Here is a 20,862-nt window from a genome sequence, read left to right as displayed (position 1 = left end):
GTTATAGGAACTCATGAACTAATGGTGGCGTCACCTGTAGTGTTATTACTAGAAGAACTCCGCCATCCCTCAAAGTGTACATCGAGGATGTAATAAATCGCGGATCCAAGATGGCGAACCGGTTGCAGTTTTTTCCAAAAATTGCATCAAAAATCAGATGGTCTACCAGATTCCTTGGTGCTAATCGTCTAAACAAACTTTACAATGATAAAACTACACATCTTCATACATCACCCACACTCTTTGGTAAGATCCGTTGGGACATCATTGCAAAATGAGAGGAAAGTTGTGCAGAGATTATCTATGTGCTCATTCTCTTCTCGTGTACATTTTCAATCAATGTGTACTGTGTGTGTGACATTGGTCAATGTCATGTGAAAGAGGGCTGTCATCTGTCGACAACTTTCCACCCTCTACTCTAAATCATCAAATTGTACACAGATATTCTTGAACATGTTTTTTAACACTTTCGGATAGATTTAGTACTGTCAAATTAGTCTGATAGTGATAAGCTGAGCTGTATGCCATGGCTGTGGGGGCGTGGCCGGCTGCTGTTGGTGCAAAAACATGAAAAACTACTTTGGCGTATTCATTGAAGTTAGTTTTTTCTTAAAAAAACAAATTTAATGGTCCCAAAGTGATTTTTACCATTCTGTAACCATTTTTTCACAGTATCTGTACATTTTCAGATGCAATCGGCATCAAGATGCCTTCGTTATCGCCAACCATGGAAGAAGGGACCATCTTGAAATATTACAAAAAGGAAGGCGACCCAATAGCACCTGGTGATATCCTGTGTGAGATTCAAACAGACAAGGCGGTGGTAGCGTTTGAACTTGATGATGAAGGTACTTTGGCAAAGATTTTGGTAAGGCTACTGTGCTACTAGATTACTACTATACTAAGATAGGAATGTGATGATCAAGTTGCCAATCGAAATCTTTTGCCCAGCGAAGGAGGGGGTGGGGGGTCACTACCAGTGACACACTGACTATGGTAGTTAGGACCATTCATGCATTCACCATTGTCTTTTGTTACCTGAGGAGTTGTGGAGTTGAAAATAAGCAAATAGAACATAAGCAAGGATTCATGCTATACACTCATGGTATTTTATCAGTGCTTTCTGTGAAGTAGACAATTTGAACTGTTATACCAGACTGCTGTTAATGGATAAGGACTTCGGTAAACATAAACTGACAAACAGTCGGAGAGCTCCCTTCAGAGTCTCTAAGTGCAATGCTGTAATGACCCAACCTCTCCTGCTACTCAGTATCAGGATATGTTTGTGATTTGTTTACAAACTAATCGATGCTCTCATTTTCAGAAACCAGAAAACTCAAAAGATGTCAAGATTGGAACTTTGATAGCTGTTATGGTTGAAGAAGGTGACGACTGGCAAAATGCTGAGATACCAGCAGAGGAGGTGGATGCAGCTGCTCCAACAGCAGCTGTTACAGAGGCAGAAGCTAGTCCTAGTCCAGCATCAAAAGCAGCTCCAACTAGTCCGTTAGCTCACGGGACTGAGCTCTATGGAGATGGGTAAGATTGAAAATTATGTCACATATGTGACCCCGCACATCAAACCAGGGATTAAGTCGCATTGGAAAGTATTGAGAAAACAAGGATAAAAGCAATGGAATTAATAGAGAAAGATGTTGAAATGCCGTTTTTCAAACAGTCATAACTTTGTAACCAAATAAGATAATGAAGTTGGGGTGGTACCAAAATGAAGCTTGAAGCCTAAGGGATTTGAAGAGATGTTTAACTCAATATGACCAAAATGCGACTTAATCCCTGGATTGATGTGCGGGGTCACATATCTGTAAATCCATGCTTTTAAAAAACATCATAAATTGTTGTATTCTCAGGTTTTGAATTTAGAATTGAGAGGTAGTGATAATATTGCTTTTGATCAGAATTTTGTTGTTGTCCCTTGGCATCCCTTGGTTACAAGAATTAAAATTTCCCAAAATAAAGAGAAGCCTGCGTCAACAATTTGCAGAAAAATAGCCTTTTAATGAGTTTCAAAACTGTTTTGAAAGGTTGCTAAAGATTAAGTTATTCTTTGCAGGCATCTGGTTGGACCAGCTGTGAAACAGCTACTGGAAATGTATCAAATAAATATCAAGGATGTAACCCCGAGTGGGCCAAGTAATACAGTTATGAAAGGGTAAATGTCATTATTATATTTTGTAAAAAGAACTGTTTCAGCCTCTTGGGAGATTGCCATTCAAAGCCGAAAACAAACCTAAATATAGACATTCTTCAGTTTTATCTACTCCTGGAAAAGATTAGTGAAAGATTTTGTAAAAGTTTGTAATCTTTGCAGGGATGTTTTAAAGTTTGTGAATGAGAATAACCTGAAACCAGTAGATCACACAACCGCTCCAGTGTCTGTACCAGTTGCTGAACCGGCCACTGTGGCAGCACCTGTCCCTGCTGCTGCTCCTGTGACTCCAACGCCGGTCGCTTCCCCACCACCACCTCCTGCTGGCGCTGACTTTGAAGATAAGGAACTAACCAGTATGCGTCGAACAATAGCTAAGAGGTTGACCGAGTCAAAGGTAGGGATGGAACAATTGCTATATCACACTGCACCACATCATCACATTACGTCAAGGCAAGCAATGTGTTATTGATAGTACCTATTTTTGTAAAAATCTATCAATTTTTGCCTGGTAGTCTCAAGCAGAGAAAATCTGTTAGTGCAAAATGGATTGTCCATCCTATCAGAACTGTTCTTTGTACCCTTGTAAATGACAATCAAAACTCCTCAACTGAGTAAGTTCATGAAGATTTGACCTCCAGGAAGACTGATCAGCAGTTTGTTTATGAGACACTACGTCTGTATTAGTTGAAGACGGCCGATGATGTCTGTAACGTCCTGAAAGTTTCCAACTGAGTAAGTTTCTCTCCTATTTGTTTATATATCCATTTGATGTTGTTTCAGCAAACAGTGCCTCATACTTATAGTACTACAAGCTGTAATATGAAGAACCTTATAGAATTACGTAAACAGTTGAAAAACGATGGTATCAAGGTGTCTGTCAATGACTTCATAATCAAGGCTTGTGCAGTTGCATTGAAGGTAAGTTGCAGAGTTCTAGTTTTGTATGAGATCAGTAAGGGAAGTAGTTCCAATGCATTCTCATCAGTGATCAGACTGACATCCTGAATTTGAATAATTGCTGTGTAAAATTGGAAGTTTTTCTGGCTTTTCATTGGGTGATATGAATAAAGAGTAGTAAATGCTTTTATCTAAAACTCCATGTACATTTACACTAGGCCTTTCTGTACAAAATTGAAGTAAAAGGATTTGCTAGCCTTTATTCATATCACCCATTGTTGCTGATTATGCCATCACCCTTATTCTGTGAAAATGTTTATGATAAACTGAACAGTGTGCATCATCGTATGGTTGCAATGCAATGAAATTGATTCTGCATTCTAAAAACCGTATGTAATATATGTCCTTTTTAGCGCGTCCCAGAAGTAAACGCTGTATGGGGAGGGGAAGCACCACGTCAACTGGCTGCTGTAGACATCTCAGTTGCTGTGGCAACAGATAATGGACTGATTACACCTATTGTCACCGATGCTGCCAGCCTAGGGGTACAGGACATTTCAGAAAAAGTGAGAGATCTTGCTGGCAGAGCTAGGATTGGTAAACTTCAACTTCATGAGTTTCAAGGGGGTTCATTCACGTAAGTACAGATCTGTAACTTTCACAGAATGATGATAAAGCTTGCTTGTGCATTTATGAATACAATATTATTGCATATAAGTGACCAGAAACCTTCAGCAAGATCTTTATCTGGCTGTTTCCCGTCTCTGTATTTCTGAGGTTGGAAAGCTTTTGGGAAAGAAAATGGCAACTTAAATGTATCCTCTCATTTGGGAATTGATCTGCAGGATATCATACATGTAATTATGACTTTGTAATGTTATGAAGACGTCAGTTTGTACTCCATTCATCCATATATGTCGTGTCACAAATTGCCTGTCATGATGAGGCTCATTTTGGAACAAAACTGATGCGCACAAACTAACTTCGGATTTGTCATTGTGAGATTTTCACAAGTTTTTTTGAATTTTTTTCTTCAGGATCTCAAATCTTGGTATGTTTGGCATCACAGAGTTCTCAGCTGTAATCAACCCACCACAAGCGAGTATCATGGCAATAGGTACATCAACACTTGAACTTGACACAAATGGGAAACCCAAGACGATGATGACCGTCACACTGTCGTCAGATGCCAGGATAGTAGATGACTTACTCGCTGCAGAATATCTGGAAGAATTTAGAGATTTAATGGAGAATCCCTTCAAAATGCTAGTTGGAGGAAAACGTCATCGCAAGGAGCAAGCAGAACAGTTCTCATGAGATTAAAAGACTAATGAATATCTAACCAATCATACAGAAATGCATGTTTGCAATGTTTTAAAACTTATATTGTGCTCCCTTTCGTGAAGCAGTGGATGGCCAAGTGATGGTCAGTTTGTATGTAATACATTAGGAAAACAGTTGTACATTACATCCAGAAATTCTCTGTATACTGCAAGAACCCAGTAATTTTGTTTGTACTTACCAGGTTGTACCAGGTAAAAAAAATTGGTGCCAATGGCGTCATCCACTAACAGTCTAATGCATAAAGCATCGATACTTAATAATGGGTGCTTGCGCTCAGTGAAACTGCTGTTCTTGGCAAATGGCTTCTTAATCTTAGACCTTAGGGCATTTTTGATATCTCAAGACAAGCAACACGTACAGCAGTGCTTCTGAGAAATTCAAGTCCATGTCGATGTCTTTTATTGGTTGATTAGTTGAAGAATTATTTATGAAAGTATGCTATTTTGGTAGTACATAATTATTGTATATAACTTGTACCAATGAGTGTACATTAGAGTCATTAAAGTTATAATTGATGTTGAGCATAATTCTGTTGTTGATTTTTTGCACATAATTGCATATATTTGCTATATAAACAAACCAGCAAAACCACCTGGTGGTCTACAAATGCCACCATCTTCTCATATACAACCCGGCTACTGTCACTGTATCATCTGACACCATCGAATCTCTGTTTTGTTCCCAGGGTTCATATGTGGTGTCCTTTTGATGCTCCTGCATTACGGTTCAAATATCAGTCGACTGACTTGGCAGACTTGGTTGTGACTACATGAGCCAATAAGATGCAAAGACATGATGTGACATGGGTATCAGATATCTTTGGCATGTCTATTCGCCCCACTTGCTTGACTAATACTTGGCTATTATGTAATCAACTATTACTGGTTACAATAATAATTATTCAATAGTCCTCTCGGATCTTGCAAATTGATGAAGGCTCGACAGGTTGTGACATTGCGACCTGAGGTTCCCAGGTAGTAACACTCTCAATACTGGCAACAGCCTGCTGGATTTTCTACAGCAGGCATTGCAATTAATTATCAAAGCCTCAACGATTTCTTCATTTAAGCCATGAGGACATAGACCTGGTATAGGCTTGCTTGTTCGACACAACCATTTCTCCCAAAAGCGAAGGACACAGGACACTTTTTCAGTTCGTCATTTTGACATTAGATAGCAGCACAATCTTTTCAGCGACCGGAAACCCCCAATTAGAGAGGATTGTGGGATTGCTCTACGACAATTTCGCAACCTCCATATTTTTACTTTTGTTGCCGTGAAAAAGGGTAAGAAAATGTCATAATTTCTCTATTTTTCCTCATTTTATTTGCTGTTTACCAATAACCATGTAAAATATACATATTTCCACTTTGTTTAGTGCTGTCTGATTGCAATCTTTGTATCGGAAAGTAGCTTTATTTACAACCCAAAGTTCAACATTTTTCACAATCCTGATCCGGATTTCTTTTGTGTTGATTGCTTGGTTGTAGTGTTTGTGTACATAATACACTATGTTTTGTGTTTCTGCGTGAATCATGTACATCTTGACATGCTTGAGTAGGCCAACTCACGTTGATAGTTAACATGATGTTAACACCACCATGGATGTTTTAATACAAAATTTAGAAGGAAGTTGAACTCTCATCTGTACGTCACTTCGACGTCTGCGTGGACGATTTCGACCAAGTTTGTTCGGCCCCCGGGGGGGAATTGTAAACCCGTGCGGCGTGCCGGCGAAGGCAGTGTCCGTAGGTGGCTTAGGCCTTCTGACATGACGTGTTCTGATCGAGAGTGCTTCTGGGTTTTTTGTTCTGGTTTGTCTTTCTCGAACTAGAGTTCAAGATCGTCCTTGATGAATCTGAATGTAGCCATTGAAGCAACCCAGCTTGGCCTGCCCGACGTACCCAAAATGAACTGGTTGTGTATCAAGGCTAATTAAATTGAAGTGCCTACCCATCTCCAGATACTGATACTAGTAATTTGAGTACATCCAATGATCCAGGATCAACTGAAGGAGTGAACTCATTGAAGGAGAAGAATTTCAAGTTTATTCCGTCTTTGTTTTCAGGTTATTTTATATTCCCCTTTTCTTCTGAGCGGTTGCCACATCTACCAGAATACTGGACTACCAGAGAGGACAGGGTGGTGCTTCTCGACGTGTGGGAGGAAGGTGAGTAATCCGTACGATAATCAGATAAGCGAATGAATCTGGCACATCTTCTTACTCTGCTGCTGAGACTTGTCCAGAGCTTTTGGTAAACTAAGTCGACAACCATAGTGACTCTAGTGAGTGGCTATCCAGGCCTTAATTACTGTTATTTGTTTTCATCAGCTTCATTATTCACAGAGCATAATGATGTCAGTTCACTGATTTGTATGCTCTGCTTGGGCCAAGCTATATGATGTAATTGCAATCATGTCAACTAATCCATTGTCTTGTCTCAGCCAAACTGAAACCTGTCGCTGTCAGTTACTCAGTTTCTGGATATAATAAGTTAGACAACTTGCTTCACAATCAGTCTGCAGTGGACTTTGTACTCGCCAACTGTGTTCCTGTTAATGTACAGAATACTAGTAGGTGTAATGAGAACAGAAACTGGAAGTGCAAGTGGAAACTGGAGAAGCAGGTACGTGTACAAAGCATACTTGATTACAAGCTACCCGAGCTTTATGATTGTCAAAGGAATGTCATTTATCTTCTTTATAGTCTTTGTGCCATCTTAATCAACAATCTTTGTGTTCATATTTCAGGGACGAGAGACCACCCCAATATTCTAGATCTCCCAACTCCGCTTCCCCTAATCCAGCTAACCAAAGATGGGTGCCACCAAGCAATGTTGTTGCTAAACGGGAGTCAGGTACAGCAAATGACGACAGAAATGACTCTGTATTTAGACGTGTCCGTGGGTGAGTAAAACATTTTTTTCTTCATTTTGTTCTCTTTCATAATTACATAATATAAAAGAAATTGAGTCTGTCTCGCAACTTGTTAAGTCTTATCATCATCAATGAATGTTCTATTGCTCCTTGTGGACCTTTTGCCATACCATTGACATTGTTTGTACTGAAAAACCACTTCTCAATCTCAGTCAACTCAAATGAGGCCCCCTTACAAGACATGGATAAACAGACAGAACAGTCCTGTTTTGTGATGTCATTATTTGTGTTACTATGTTGTAAATATGTCTGTACAAAAATGTATTTCTTTTCAGGATTCTCAATAAACTTACTCCTGATAAGTTCGATAAGTTAAGCCTTGAACTTCTTAATGTAGGCATCGAGTCAAAGCTGATTCTGAAGGGAATCATTTTGTTGGTAAGTAGGCCGCTTCATTTTCCTCTTGAGTGGCACCCAACTAACATTCACAATTTGGAGTAGAGACCAGTTGGTTAGTGGCCGAGTGACTCCTGTCTTTTACCAAGGAGGAGACCACCACAATAGGATTCACAGTCTCCAAAATTCTGCTTTACAGTCATTGACACTGGAAATAGCTGGGTGTTGTGTGCTCTGTTTGGATCTTACCATGTATCAGACTTTCTCGCATTGGAGATATCAAAGCTCTTGTTTTTCCTTCCAGATTTTTGAGAAGGCTCTTGATGAGCCCAAGTACAGTAGCCTTTACGCTCAACTATGTCACCGTCTATGTGAGGATGCGCCAAACTTCGAGCCTCCAGATTCTACTATAACTGTGAGTAGACCAACTGTGAGTAACCAAACTTGAACCGAATGTGAGGCATTTCGGATGATTCAATACTGATTCTCTTTACATCAAACGCGAGAGGTGGGACCCCTTCGTGTAGGTGGTACACTTTATCCAACTGTGGCCCCAGGCTATGTCTGTTCATAGACAAGTTCATAGGCAAAATCAGTCGATTATCTTAAAATAGCTATGGAAGTAATTTTCCAGCTGCAGCACATCCTTGAGTTGTGAAGTAACCTGACACCATTATGTTGGTATGGTATATGGTTGTCGTGGCAACATTATTGACATTTTTTGCTAAATATCAGAGTCCAGTTTTGTAATGATTGTGCTGTTAATACATAATACGAATAGGAGAGTCGTTAGTGTTGATAGAAAGATATGCTCTAATGGGATGTGTTAGAGGAGACTTTGATTACCAAGGTATTATTACCATATGGTGATTGTTAAAACAGATTCACTTATCAAAATAATAATTTTCACTGATTGCCTATCGCATTGTTCATGCTGGCCTGCTGACGTACAAACCATAAAAAAGTACCTGTCTACCCACTTTGTGTTTTGGTGTGTTTTCTGAGGTCTGTCAACTGTGTGTGTGTGTGAGGGGGGGGGGACAAATTAGCTTTGACATGTCTTTCCAATACAAAGTGGTGTATCCAATTCTGTCCTTCCTTGATTTCGTAAATTGATATGATATTCATTGCATTGGCTCCTTACTAATGTTGGTCATCCTCTGTCTCTTCAGACCTTTCGGCGCTTGTTGTTGAACAAGTGCCAAGATGAATTCGAAAACAGATCCCGGGCTCGGGAAGGTAAGGATATATTGATTGATCTTAATAACACCTCAACGGGTGACCTCATCATAGACCAAGGCCTATTCCAATGAATCACAAAGGAATGATGTATGGGCACTATTTATGAAGCAACTTTTCACACATAACTGAAAATGTTTGAAGGGAGTTGGTTATTGATTGTGTGCTTCATGTGACATGTGTGACCAGCACATCACTGGGGAAAATTAAGTGCCCACATGGCAAACTCGGTCATTGTTCGAAGCTCCATGGTCTTGTCCTGAACTATGATGACTTAATGCCATAATGAAGAGGACTGTTTCACTCTTTATTACATACACCCGTACTATGAAATCATTAGTTGACTGAGAGAGGCAAATCTGATTCGTTTCAGCTTATGATAAGCTGGAAGGCCCATTCAGTGATGAAGAACATGAACAGTACCAAATTGCCAAGAAGAAGATGCTCGGGAACATCAAATTTATTGGTAAGTATGCATTCAACACTCAATATGGCGTTTTTGTGTGCGATTGTTACAGCCAAGTGGAAAGGCAGCCGCCTCATGATTGGGAAGTCAAAGGGTTGCTTGTTGTGATGAGCCCTGTTAGTTGTCAGCTGAATGCAGTTGAATAAGAGTGTTTCTTCTGGAAATTTAGAAGAGGGTGTTCAGATTGTGAAACACATTAATAATTATGGACCATCCCTCAGCAAGGTCTAGCTGGTTCTCTCATTAGGAATAATGGCAATCATAACCTTTTTGCATGAAATAGGTTGGCCTTTTTTCCAACATTCAAGTAAGTCGCTGAACTTTATATAAAATGGAAGCCATTTTGTGATGTGTCCGTGGCATTTCTGCTTTTCAGGTGAACTTGGCAAATTGGAGATGTTACACGAGGGGATTTTACATAAATGCATTAAGCAGCTTTTGGAGAAGAAAAGACGAACTGGGGTGCAGGATATGGCAGAGGACTTGGAATGCCTCTGTCAGATAATGCGCACAGTTGGCCGACGCCTTGACACCAATAAGGCGAAGGTAAGCCTGATGTCTGAACTCTGAACTGTCGTAGATGGTAGGCCCAAAAATTACCATGGTTCTTGCAACTCTGCCTCCTACTTTGTGACTCTTTGAAAGTAAAAAATTACAGCTCAGCTCAGCATTATTGCCATGGGTTAGATATTGACAATGTCAGAATCGTTTAGAGTCTAGATCTAAGTTATGATTTGCTTCTCAGAACTCAAGTGCTGTTTTATCTATACTGTTGGACACCAACAATATTCTTATTAATTTAATAATTTCAAACTGATTGAGATTTTTTTTTAATGTGCCTAAATACGGTATCTGGGCATCCACTCTGGACACATGCCTGCTGAAAATGGATTCATTACTATTAGTATTACTTAACAATTTAAAATTATTCAGAATTCCTTTTGTGTTTTCAGTCATGGATGGATCAATACTTTACCCGTATCCAAGGGTTTGCAATGAACCCACTCCTGCCTGCACGCAACCGTTTCATGCTGCAGGACATAGTGGATCTTAGGAGGTGCAAGGTAAGGAATCCAAATCTCTGAATACATGTAGGTGTTGCCTCTTACAGAACTGGGCTATTTTGAGATTTTAAAATATATACGATGTACCAAAAAGCTCAAACCATCATGGAAGTCATATAAAAAACGATGAATGCCTTTCAAAAAACTTGCTTGCTTGTCTGTGTATTGCACTTGCACATAGATGTCCTTGTCAGCAGGTTTATAAAATGAAAGTGTATGTTGGTAATGACAGCATATGAATACACTGCACCGGTGCGGGGATGGGGAAGGCACAATTTGTGATGGCTTTTTGTTTACCGAATCACTCATTACTGCTTAATACGTTTTCAGTGGGTGCCACGCAAGAATTTGGTTGACAATGCTCCGAGGACAATCCAACAGATTAGGGAGGAGGCTGCACGAGACTTTGGGATTTACTTGCAGCCCCCCTCAAGTAATCCTGTACGCAGCTCTGGGAATCTGTTTGGACGGAATGGGATGCCAGGACAGACACAGCGAGGAGGGATAGGCATGCTTGATGCCTTCACTCCGGGTATGATGGGTAGGTGTTTTGATTGTCGTCATTGTGATAGTATGGCTGGAAGATATGCAACACCTTTAGTCCTTTAGTGAGCTTACCATAATGGTACTGCAGAACCTCTTTATGCACTACACCCTTGGAGCTGACAGACGTTGTTCTTCTCCTATTTCAGATACAGCTGGAATGGGCACCGGCCCAGGCGTTATTACTATGGATGGGTACAACCCAGCATTTGACAATAACAACATGGGCAGAAATAGAAATCAAGGTAGGAAGATGGTTTTATTGTAACATCATGGATCGTAAAGTAAACTGAATTTGAATTCATCGGATGAGATCCCAGAGGACCTCCTCCTTAGTAGTTCCGATTTGATGTTGCGTTACAAATGAACTTTTATTTCAGGCTTCTTTCCTAACTACGGGAAACAGCGCCAGGAAGGTAGTTCAAATGGTGGAGACCGCAGTGATCGAAGTGACAGAGGAGAACGAGAACGCGGAAATTACCAACAACAACAACAGAATCGAGGCGGCAATTATCGCGGGCGCGGTGGTCAGAATCATAACGACCACCGGGGGTCACCAGGACAGTTCAATAATCACTCGCCTCAACCTGGACAATACAATAACCAGAATCAGGACTTCGATCAACAACAGAACACGAACAGTCAACAACAACAACAGCAGCCACAACCACAACAAAAACCAGTAAGTATGCTTGCTCTGAATCATTGACTTTGGGGGAGTTTGATAAAAAGTACACCTGTATATTGCATTTTCTCTTTCTCAGAATCTATAAAGGAGAGTTTCAAAGAAGTAAGATATTCAAGAACTCCCACTCCCACTCATAACTCCCACTCATAAATCCCAGTGGAGATCAGTCGAAACCATGTGAGGAACACTGTTCAGTATTACTGTGTTTAGCATTCTTGATATTGTAATATCTAATGAGGTTTTGGCAGGATTGGCACCTCTCTGTCAGGATTACTATGACCCTTTGTAACATGCTACTTCTAACTCCAGAATCGAGACTTGCCCCCACGGTTCATGAAGAAAGTCGGGTCAGGCGAGGGTGAGATCAACCTCAGACCGGCCAAGAACTTCATGATGTTCAAACCCGGGACGCCAAGCATGTTACCGATGTCTGCACAGGTTCAGAATAACAGTCAGACGCCGCCATTGGCGCCGTTGCCAAATGAGCGGAACGAGGGCGACATGCCAATTATCAACCCACTCATGCCCAAACAGGTAGGTTGACAGAAAATACATTATAAGTATCGAGTAGCACTAACCTTTGGTGCTTATCAGATCAGATGGTCCAAAACTGTGGTGATGACAACCAAGACCTCGTAGGCTACTGCAGCAGGTTGAAGGCTATGGATTGAAGTCAAAAAATGCTGCAGAAATGGATGAATGATATAAACCTCGACCATAGTTGATATCAAACTATAAACCCTAAACTTTAACTTGCTTTTTTAGCTCACCTCTTAGCAGAGGTGAGCTTATCCCATACCGTGGCGTCCGTCGTCCGTCGTCGTCGTCGTCGTCGTCGTCGTCGTCGTCGTCGTCGTCCGTCGTCGTCCGTCGTCCGTTAGCAGGGCACGTTTCGTAACCGTTAGAGCTATTGAGTTGAAACTTGGTACACGTGTACCCTTATGTAATGACACCCTGGAGACAAAGTTTCGGTCCGATTCGTTTCATGGTTTGGCCACCAGGGGGCCAAACGTTAAAAGTGAAAATATGCAATATCTCCCTTAATAGTAGTCGGGAAATTTTGAAAAAAATATGGTAGGTACTTCTAGCAAAGGTGCATCATATATCCTCCGGGTTTTTGATTTAACCTCCTTTTCAAGGTCACAGAGGTCAAATGGTGTAAATTGGCCGTTAGGATGTAACGATGGCACATTTCTAAACTGCAATGACTATTGATACCAAATTGGGTGCACATTTACCCCTTAGTCAGGTGATCTCAGGGACCGAAGTTTGGTCCAATATGATTCACCACTTGACCACCAGGGGGCAAAATCCCAAAACCTTAAAAATGTGATTATTCCTTAACTTCTTGCCCGATTGCCACCAATTTGATATCATGGGTACATCTAACCACCATACAGTATATGTCACACAGGTTTTTAATTTGACCTTCTTGTCAAGGTCACAGAGGTCAAATGGTGTAAATTCGCCGTCAGGCCGTAACTATGGCACGTTTCTTAACTGCAATGACTATTGATCACAAATTAAGTACACATGTACCCCTTGGTCAGGTGATCTCAGGTACCGAAGTTTGGTGCGATCTGATTTGCCGTTTGGCCTCCAGGGAGGGGGCCAAATCCTAAATTCTTCAAAATGCCATTATTCCTAGTAATGACTTGCCCGATTGGCACCAATTTTATATCATAGGTACATCTAATTCTAACAACCATTCAATATGTCACCCGGGTCTTCTTTGATTTGACCTACTTTTCAAGGTCACAGAGGTCGAATGTACTGTAAATTGGCCATTTTGGGGAAATTGTAATTGCTTGGACCTACATCAAACCTAACACTACATGACACAATACCATGCTCTTTATCCATCTTTCCTCCACATGAGGTGAGCACAATGGCCCTGGCCATTTCATACTTGTGTACTTATCATGACCTTTGGCTTCACGTTTCCTGTTGCAGCAAGTGATCCAAATTAAGCAGGCCCCGACGCACTCTGAGAAGAATAAACGCGACAAAAAGCAGGCCCCCAGTAAGGAAGAGGCCATGAAGCTTCTGGATGAGGTGCTGACCAGTTATCTGGAGAATACTAATGTGGAGGAGGCCGTGCAAACTATCAGGGATTGGAGAGTCCCAAAGAAGTAAGATATTCAAGACCAAGTTTTTTGTGACATTTTGATATCTGTCTGTGCAGTTAGGCGAGCTCGTGAAAATAAAAGTATCTTAGACTGCACAGTGAGCACAACATATAGCAACTTTACCAAAAAAAACAGAAAAACTGAAGAGTTAGTCGCTGCCTTTAATAATGTCACTTAAAAACAGAATGTGAAAACCTGTTTGAAACATGGTAAGGTGAAACTAGAAATACTAGCTCTAACCATGGGATTCTTTTTCAATCAGAGAACTTATTTGACGTATTTTTGCGCTTGCAGGTATTTCCCAGAGTTGGTGACTTCCCTGATGATCAAGACCATTGACAAAACTGACAACGACCGAGCTGCCGTCAGCAAGCTTGTGTCGTCAATGAAAGCAGAAAATGTCATTTACTCGGAACATTTTATGGATGTAAGTTGTGTGAAACCCTATTTTGGTGCCATAAGACCTGCCCTGTTGTTCCGCCTGGTATGAACATGGCCAGTCTCTGCACAGTACATTTCCTCTTGGTGTCCAATTTATGCCACAGCTACCAGCTGTGGGTGGGTACTGCTTTCGTTTGTCTCAGTGTTGTGAATTTAGCCATGTCCTTCATATTTCCCACTTGAAAGTCACATAATCTTACCTCTACTTTCAGGCTTTCAATTGTATACTCGCTCAGATGTCCGAACTTGAAGTCGATGTTCCTTTGGTTCGTTCGTACGTTGCAAAGTTTGCGGCACGCTCGGTGATTGATGAAATCATCACTCTGGTTGATCTGTGCGAACCGATGGAGAACGGGAACTACTACCCGCTCTTCATGCTGTGTATGCAACAGATGTACAAGATGAACAACAAGGACTGGCTGTACAAGCAGTACACCGAGAGCAAGATTAACTTACAGAACATGCTACCAGGTAAGAGGAGGTTGGAACTTTTCAGTCCCATGTTCTAGTGGCTGTTGCTTCTTGCACTTCTTTACTACATATACAGTAGAACCTCTCTATTAAGGACACCCTCGGGACTGATAAGTGCTGTCCTTAATAGAGAGGTGTCCTGATTAGAGAGGTCTAATTGAATGGAAACAACCAATTTGGGACGAAAACTAGTGTCCTGAATAGAGAGGTTGTCCTTAATAGAGAGGTGTCTGCTAACAGAGGTTCCACTGTAGATTGTTCCAAAGATTTAAGGTCTTTGCAGCTAGATTCTCCAGAGGTCCTCTTATTGCAATCTTGAAAGGACTTGCAAAGGGGCCATAGAAAAGTTAATTTTTGTTAAAGATTGTGATGTAGATAATAATATCCATGAAACGATTTCAGAATCTGATCGTAACAAAGAGAAAATGATGGAGATTCTTGAAGACCGAGGCCTGAGCTTCCTATTCCCAATGTTACGCATCCAGAACGACTTGTGGCGACAGATCCAGAAAGATCCCAACGCAGGCAACCTGTACAAGTGGATCAAAGAGAACGTTGATCAGAGACTTCATCGTGATAAGGGATTTGTCAATATACTCGCCACGCTGTAAGTTGTGATTCTGTTGGCTGAATTCTTTTTGCCCAACTTCTGAAAAGTCATTTTGCAGTGGACAGTGAGGCTGGATCGTTGATGATGAGCTGTCCTATTTTCTTTGATGGAGGATGTTGGCTTTTGGGTTGAAACACCCTGGCCAGCGTTTGAACCAAAACCCTTGGAGGTGGCGGGGATTGATTTTAGTTTTGTTTGATGAGTATAAAGTAGTGAAAAGCCAGTTTTAAAGTTCTCAAAAGAAATATTTCAATGACTTCATATCTCCTCATCCGACTTTCAGCTTACTACGGTACATTACGAGGGAGAGTAGTCTACCAGAGGGGGGCGACCCTAATGTACTGCCAGACAAGAACCTGCTGGATAAGGAGAAGGAACTCATGACCAAGTTTAAGGTATGTCTAAGGCCTGCAAGAGTACCCTGGCTAATTTTGTTGGCATAACTCCAAGTTAAAAGCTGAGTTGCAGTGTTGATAGGCTGTTCAATAAGGTCGTACTTGTGTTTCTTCAGCCGAACATGGCAGTTCAGATTGAGATGGGTCTTTTGGTTGAATTGATTCTTTCCCTAAATTCTTCTTTCATCTCTTCTAGGGAGTCCTACAGATGTTCCTCCATGACCACGCTGAACTCCAGGTCAGTGTGTTGTATGCACTGCAGGTTCATAGCCACAGTAGTGGATTTCCAAAAGGTATGTCGAATGGTTTCATTTTCTTCAGTCACGACTTCAAGTCTTTGGCTTTGATTAGTCTGCCATCAGGGGCAACTCAACGAAGGAGCTGGAATAGAGGTGCTATGTCAGTGAGTCACTGTTCAAGCATAAAACACGCATTGTATTACTACAGCCTGCAGTGAATCCACATATTCTGCCAACAGCTGATTTGGGACACTTTGTCTCAGGTCTTCCCCTTTGGCAGTAACACCTATCAGTGCGTTTTCCGGCACAGCACCATTTTGACCAAATGACCCCATCTTCAACACATAATTGGAACAAATTGTCATGTATTACATGGATTTCTTATTCTTTTTCATTTCAGGAATGCTGTTGCGATTCTTCATGTATTTCTATGACCTCGAGATCGTTGAAGAGGAGGCGTTCTTCAAGTGGAAGGAGGAGATTAATGATGAGTATCCTGGTAAAGGAAAAGCATTGTTCCAGGTAAGGTTGCATGATTTCTTCAACTTCTTCTGCATTCATACTCACTGAGAATTTGTTGCTTCTCATTATGAGTCGGTGCCATGGGGTAATTGGCTGATTATGTCTCAATATAAATATTTTGTTGTTGTGTAAGAATGTAAAAATCTTATGAAATGTAATGGATTGTTGTCGGTCTTTCCAGGTGAACCAATGGCTGATGTGGCTGGAACAAGCTGAAGAAGAGTCAGACGATGATGACAACTAAAACCGATTACGACAACACAACTGGGAAAGATTGACTAAGAGCCGGGTTGCCCTTACGGGGAGCAAAGACTGCAAAATTTAATGTCTGTCCCCCCTGCTTGATACCAAGACTGTGGATAGCGGTGAACTATCGAGGCTTGATGACCCTGAGAACATTCTGCTGCCTATTTTGAGGCATGTATAATTTCTGGCCAAGTTCTCGGCACGGACGGTCTTTGGCCTATTTTGGGGCCTTGATTTGAATCAAAACGGGGCTGTGTGATGGATTAAAAGTGGAGAAAGAACTGTCTGTTGCTGTTTTGTCCAGCTGATGCTGTTTGAAGAGATCATGCTTAAAATTTTAGAATATTTGTCGAAAATATGAAAGATCATTGTAAAAATTTCTGTGGTTAGTTTTTGATTTTTAACACCAGTATTGTCATTTTTTAGCTCCTAGATAAACGAATTAGTGGTGGAATTTGTACATTTCATTTTGATGTGAAGAAAATCTGATATAATTGTGGTTACTTGTGCCTCGAAATTTTGCTGATACTTGTGAAATCAATAATGATTAAGGCCTGACCTGAATGTGGGTGGTCGGAACCAAGAATTTATTTAAAGCTTTATCTCAAAAATATATGACCTCGTTAGATATATTTTTGCTTAAATTTACTTCCCACAAAGGTTGAACACCACATATTTTGAAATTTGGAGCAGCAAAATTTTGATGCAACAAGATATCAACTTAAGATTTTCAAAACTCAGTTTACGTTTTTCTACTACCAACTTGACAGTATGGCATGTCATATGGCAGTTGGAATTCTTTCTTACACAATCTTGGCTCATGGAAGTTGACAACTTCCCAAACAATCAAAATTCACTCTCTCTATATTATTGTACCGAAACTACACACCAGGTGGTTCCTTGTCTCTTTGTTCCACGGAGGACATGTGTCAGACGTTTCATGCAAAGGCCTCGTTTTATTTAATGGAGTGGCTGTACAGAAACGAGATAAGGACATTACTCGGGATGCACAGACTGATTAAGTGATTATCTGAGGCTGTAGGCTTCAAAGACTTCTGACTAAATGCCAATAATGGGATGTTGGCATGTGACTGGATTATACGAATTTTAACTTCAGGAATAGTAACTCCTGCTTGGCTATTATTCATTCCTGTTCACACGTAGGATATCGTTTTCACGTTATGGTGACGATGGATTTCACTGAACCTTAGGATTGCATGTTCGAATGATAAACAATTGAATCTGATGAGGATTTATTTGACAAACTCTACTGATACAAAGACTTAGAATGTCACTCAGGAGGAGCGGTGCGTGGAACAAGGACCCCTGGTGGTGTTTGTGGGAGTGAATGCCTTTCTTAACTCTTCCACACCTTTCCATCCCTTGGCTACTGTAATGAAACTACCCAAAACACGAATTTATTACAAGCAGATATGACATTGTAGTCCATGATGGTGCTGTAGGGATGATTGGGTACTGCTAGTATTCTAGTGTATGCTCATACAATTCAATGGTGTTCTTTAACAAGATTTTATGATATGGATTATTGTGCTCGGTACCTGCTGGGCGCAAATGTGGTGTTGGCTCTTTTGTTACTAGTAAAATTGTGTGAACAACATAGTCAGATATATCATCAGAATTGTGATACTCTTTGGTAAAATCTTGTCACATACTGTTATAATGAACATATGAATGTCACATAAACATCATGATCAACTATGTATGTCATTGTACTCATACCATATTAGTTATTGGTATAGAAGCCATGACTTTCAACTCATTTTCTTTGAAAAACTTCAGGTACAGTACTTTATATTGCCGTGAAGGGTTGAAATTGCTAAAAGGGAATTTCATTTCATTTCAAATCAGTCGCCTTTATAGGGACACGGCATTTGCTTCAGTCATTGAAGTAATAATTACATTGTGCAAGGCCAACATAAGATTCTCAATCTTTTTTGTTAAGAATTCAATGCACCACTGTAATTAATGTTAAGTGCCAATTGTTTCCAGTCCACTTTTTTTTCAAATCCATTCTTGGCTTGTGAAAAGTACATGAATTTCTCGTCTCATTTTATATATTTGCATTGTACTATGGCATCTTCCATATTCCATCTCACCTCGAGTTGTTAACGCAAGCCTGATGACAAGTCGATGAAAATCGCTTTTTCATGCACACCGCCTAAACCAACAGGGACAGGGTTTTGCGGTGATGATATCGATGTGAGGTCTGAACTTTGGTGTTGTCTATTGAGTTTGGTTATCACTATTGTGGTAATAATGACAAACAGGAAACATCTCATTGTTTTATCCTGCTCTCAACTTGAGGCGAGGTGGATTGCAGCACAACATGTACTCACAATTACTATATGGCACTTGGTATGAATTTGAAACCCCTGTCTTCTTATCATGTTAATAGTCATAATATATAATCACTCTTTTGTTTGTTTTCATGTTCTCAGTTGCTGTCAGAGTGGATGCATTTCTAGTGCTTTCATAGTTACGTAGATAAAGAGAATAGTTGTCTTTCATTCCTATTTCTTGCTTTTAAATGTTGACCCAAAGGATTAAATAGTCAGCAACGTTTTAAAACTCATCTGGCCCACCTGGCTGTTGCCTTTAGTCTCTCTGTAAAGGAAGAAGAGCAGATCTGCCGAACCAGCACTAAGCACTATTGAGCAGTTCAGAGTTTCAGTAAATTCTGGTATGCGCCAGAATATGTGCGCAAACTAACTACTGAATCCATACACACTGTTGGTGTTAATACCAGTAATTCTTAGAGCACGTAGGAATTTTCTCACATTGTATAAATCTTAGAATTCTTCCTTTTAATTAATCCAAATATATTTGTAATTTGAATGTTGTGTTTGGTTCTAAATAGGCAAGATGATATGATATTGTCCCTGTGATGCTCATCTACTGAGAGCAGTGCAACTTTAACTTCTTCTGGCAGATCCATACAATCTTGGTTTGTATCATCTTTGGTCCTCATATTTAATCATGTGATTGCCTTTCGTGACAAGGTCTAGGTTATGCTGTTCAATGACTGGCATTCACATTTTTAAAATGTGAGAACGGTGATGTTATAGGAGCCACGATCACAACTAGATGGACTCCACAGTACTTGCCCCTGTTGGGGTGGAGCATGTTGACACATTTTCATTGCATTGTTTTAATGATGAACTCTTCGTTTTGTCCTAACCTTCTTGACGCCGGGAGGTGTCAGATATTTCACATTGATTACAATAGTCATTTATCAGAATAATTGTCGTGCATGTGTGTATACATGTGATATTCCGAATCATTTTGCTCTGTTTGTCATGGTCTCAAAAATCTGGCCATTACCATATCTATATTTTTAAAAAGTCTATTCTGTTGCGAAAAGAATGGAACTGTTGCCACTGAGAGTAAAAAAACACCTTCAAAGTAATTAAAATGGCACCTGATTTTCGGTTTTGCACCATTTTGTACAAGGACGATCAACCCCATGGGTCCAGGTGCTGAAATTTAACGGTTCACAAGGCTTTGCGTGGGACATTTTCTTAATCCTTGCTGACTTTGAAAAGGATTTGCTTTGAAAATGGCTTATTTTTTCTAGGGTTTGTGAAGCTTTGATATCCCATTTTCGGGTGGGTGCTTCAGACAATAGAATCATTGAATTACGAAGGGGTCCAACTCCACCAAGGTAAACTGTTCAGGAGAAGGTGTTATGTTTTTATTCAATATCATAATTTACAGCACTTTAAATGGTTCAAGTTAGGAAAGCGACCTTGTGAGCAGTTCTCTAGAACTATACAGGACAAATAATCATTAGGTCAGTTAAAGATTGTTGTGTTGGGTTCTTTTTCAGCAGTTGAGGAAAAAGGAGTTTGGTCCTTTTGTTTAACTCAATGATTCAATTATACCCTGATATTAAAACATTTTAGTTCTTATACAGTGTTTGTTGATTTGGTTGTGTCGTAACAGAGTGAATCTCATGACGAGTGATGAAACGTAATAAATTGGAATGGAATGATTGAAATTGTTTTCTTTTGTGTTTCTTTGATATAAATGGCTCATCCTAAACTACACGGTACACCCAACAGTCTCTCCACCAAGTTTAAACTTCATCAAACTTATATAAGCAGG

General features: G+C 40.3%; 2 protein-coding genes across 2 annotated transcripts; both read left to right on the top strand.

The window, feature by feature from the left end:
- Window positions 1-106: 106 nt before the first annotated feature.
- LOC135492294 (pyruvate dehydrogenase protein X component, mitochondrial-like) lies at window positions 107-4,932 on the top strand. The gene is made up of 8 exons (XM_064778664.1): window positions 107-246; window positions 690-868; window positions 1,325-1,539; window positions 2,072-2,170; window positions 2,330-2,564; window positions 2,951-3,088; window positions 3,481-3,704; window positions 4,105-4,932. The coding sequence occupies exons 1-8, from the start codon at window positions 111-113 to the stop codon at window positions 4,382-4,384; spliced, it is 1,506 nt and encodes a 501-aa protein (XP_064634734.1). The 5' UTR covers window positions 107-110; the 3' UTR covers window positions 4,385-4,932.
- Window positions 4,933-6,182: 1,250 nt separating this feature from the next.
- Window positions 6,183-20,755, top strand: LOC135492537 (eukaryotic translation initiation factor 4 gamma 2-like). Its single transcript, XM_064779076.1, has 22 exons — window positions 6,183-6,225; window positions 6,480-6,581; window positions 6,857-6,905; window positions 7,163-7,318; window positions 7,624-7,726; window positions 7,989-8,114; window positions 8,857-8,923; window positions 9,297-9,389; window positions 9,766-9,935; window positions 10,343-10,453; window positions 10,784-10,994; window positions 11,146-11,241; window positions 11,377-11,678; window positions 11,994-12,218; window positions 13,638-13,816; window positions 14,108-14,240; window positions 14,467-14,725; window positions 15,128-15,332; window positions 15,619-15,730; window positions 15,927-16,023; window positions 16,370-16,491; window positions 16,673-20,755. Exons 1-22 carry the CDS (start codon window positions 6,183-6,185, stop codon window positions 16,733-16,735), a joined length of 3,024 nt encoding a protein of 1,007 aa, XP_064635146.1. The 3' UTR covers window positions 16,736-20,755.
- The last annotated feature ends 107 nt before the right edge of the window (window positions 20,756-20,862 follow it).

The sequence above is a fragment of the Lineus longissimus genome, chromosome 8 (assembly GCF_910592395.1).
Source record: "Lineus longissimus chromosome 8, tnLinLong1.2, whole genome shotgun sequence".
Lineage (NCBI taxonomy): Eukaryota > Metazoa > Nemertea > Pilidiophora > Heteronemertea > Lineidae > Lineus > Lineus longissimus.
The sequence above is the reverse complement of the archived record's forward strand: the minus strand, read 5'-3'. Positions and strand labels throughout refer to the sequence as shown.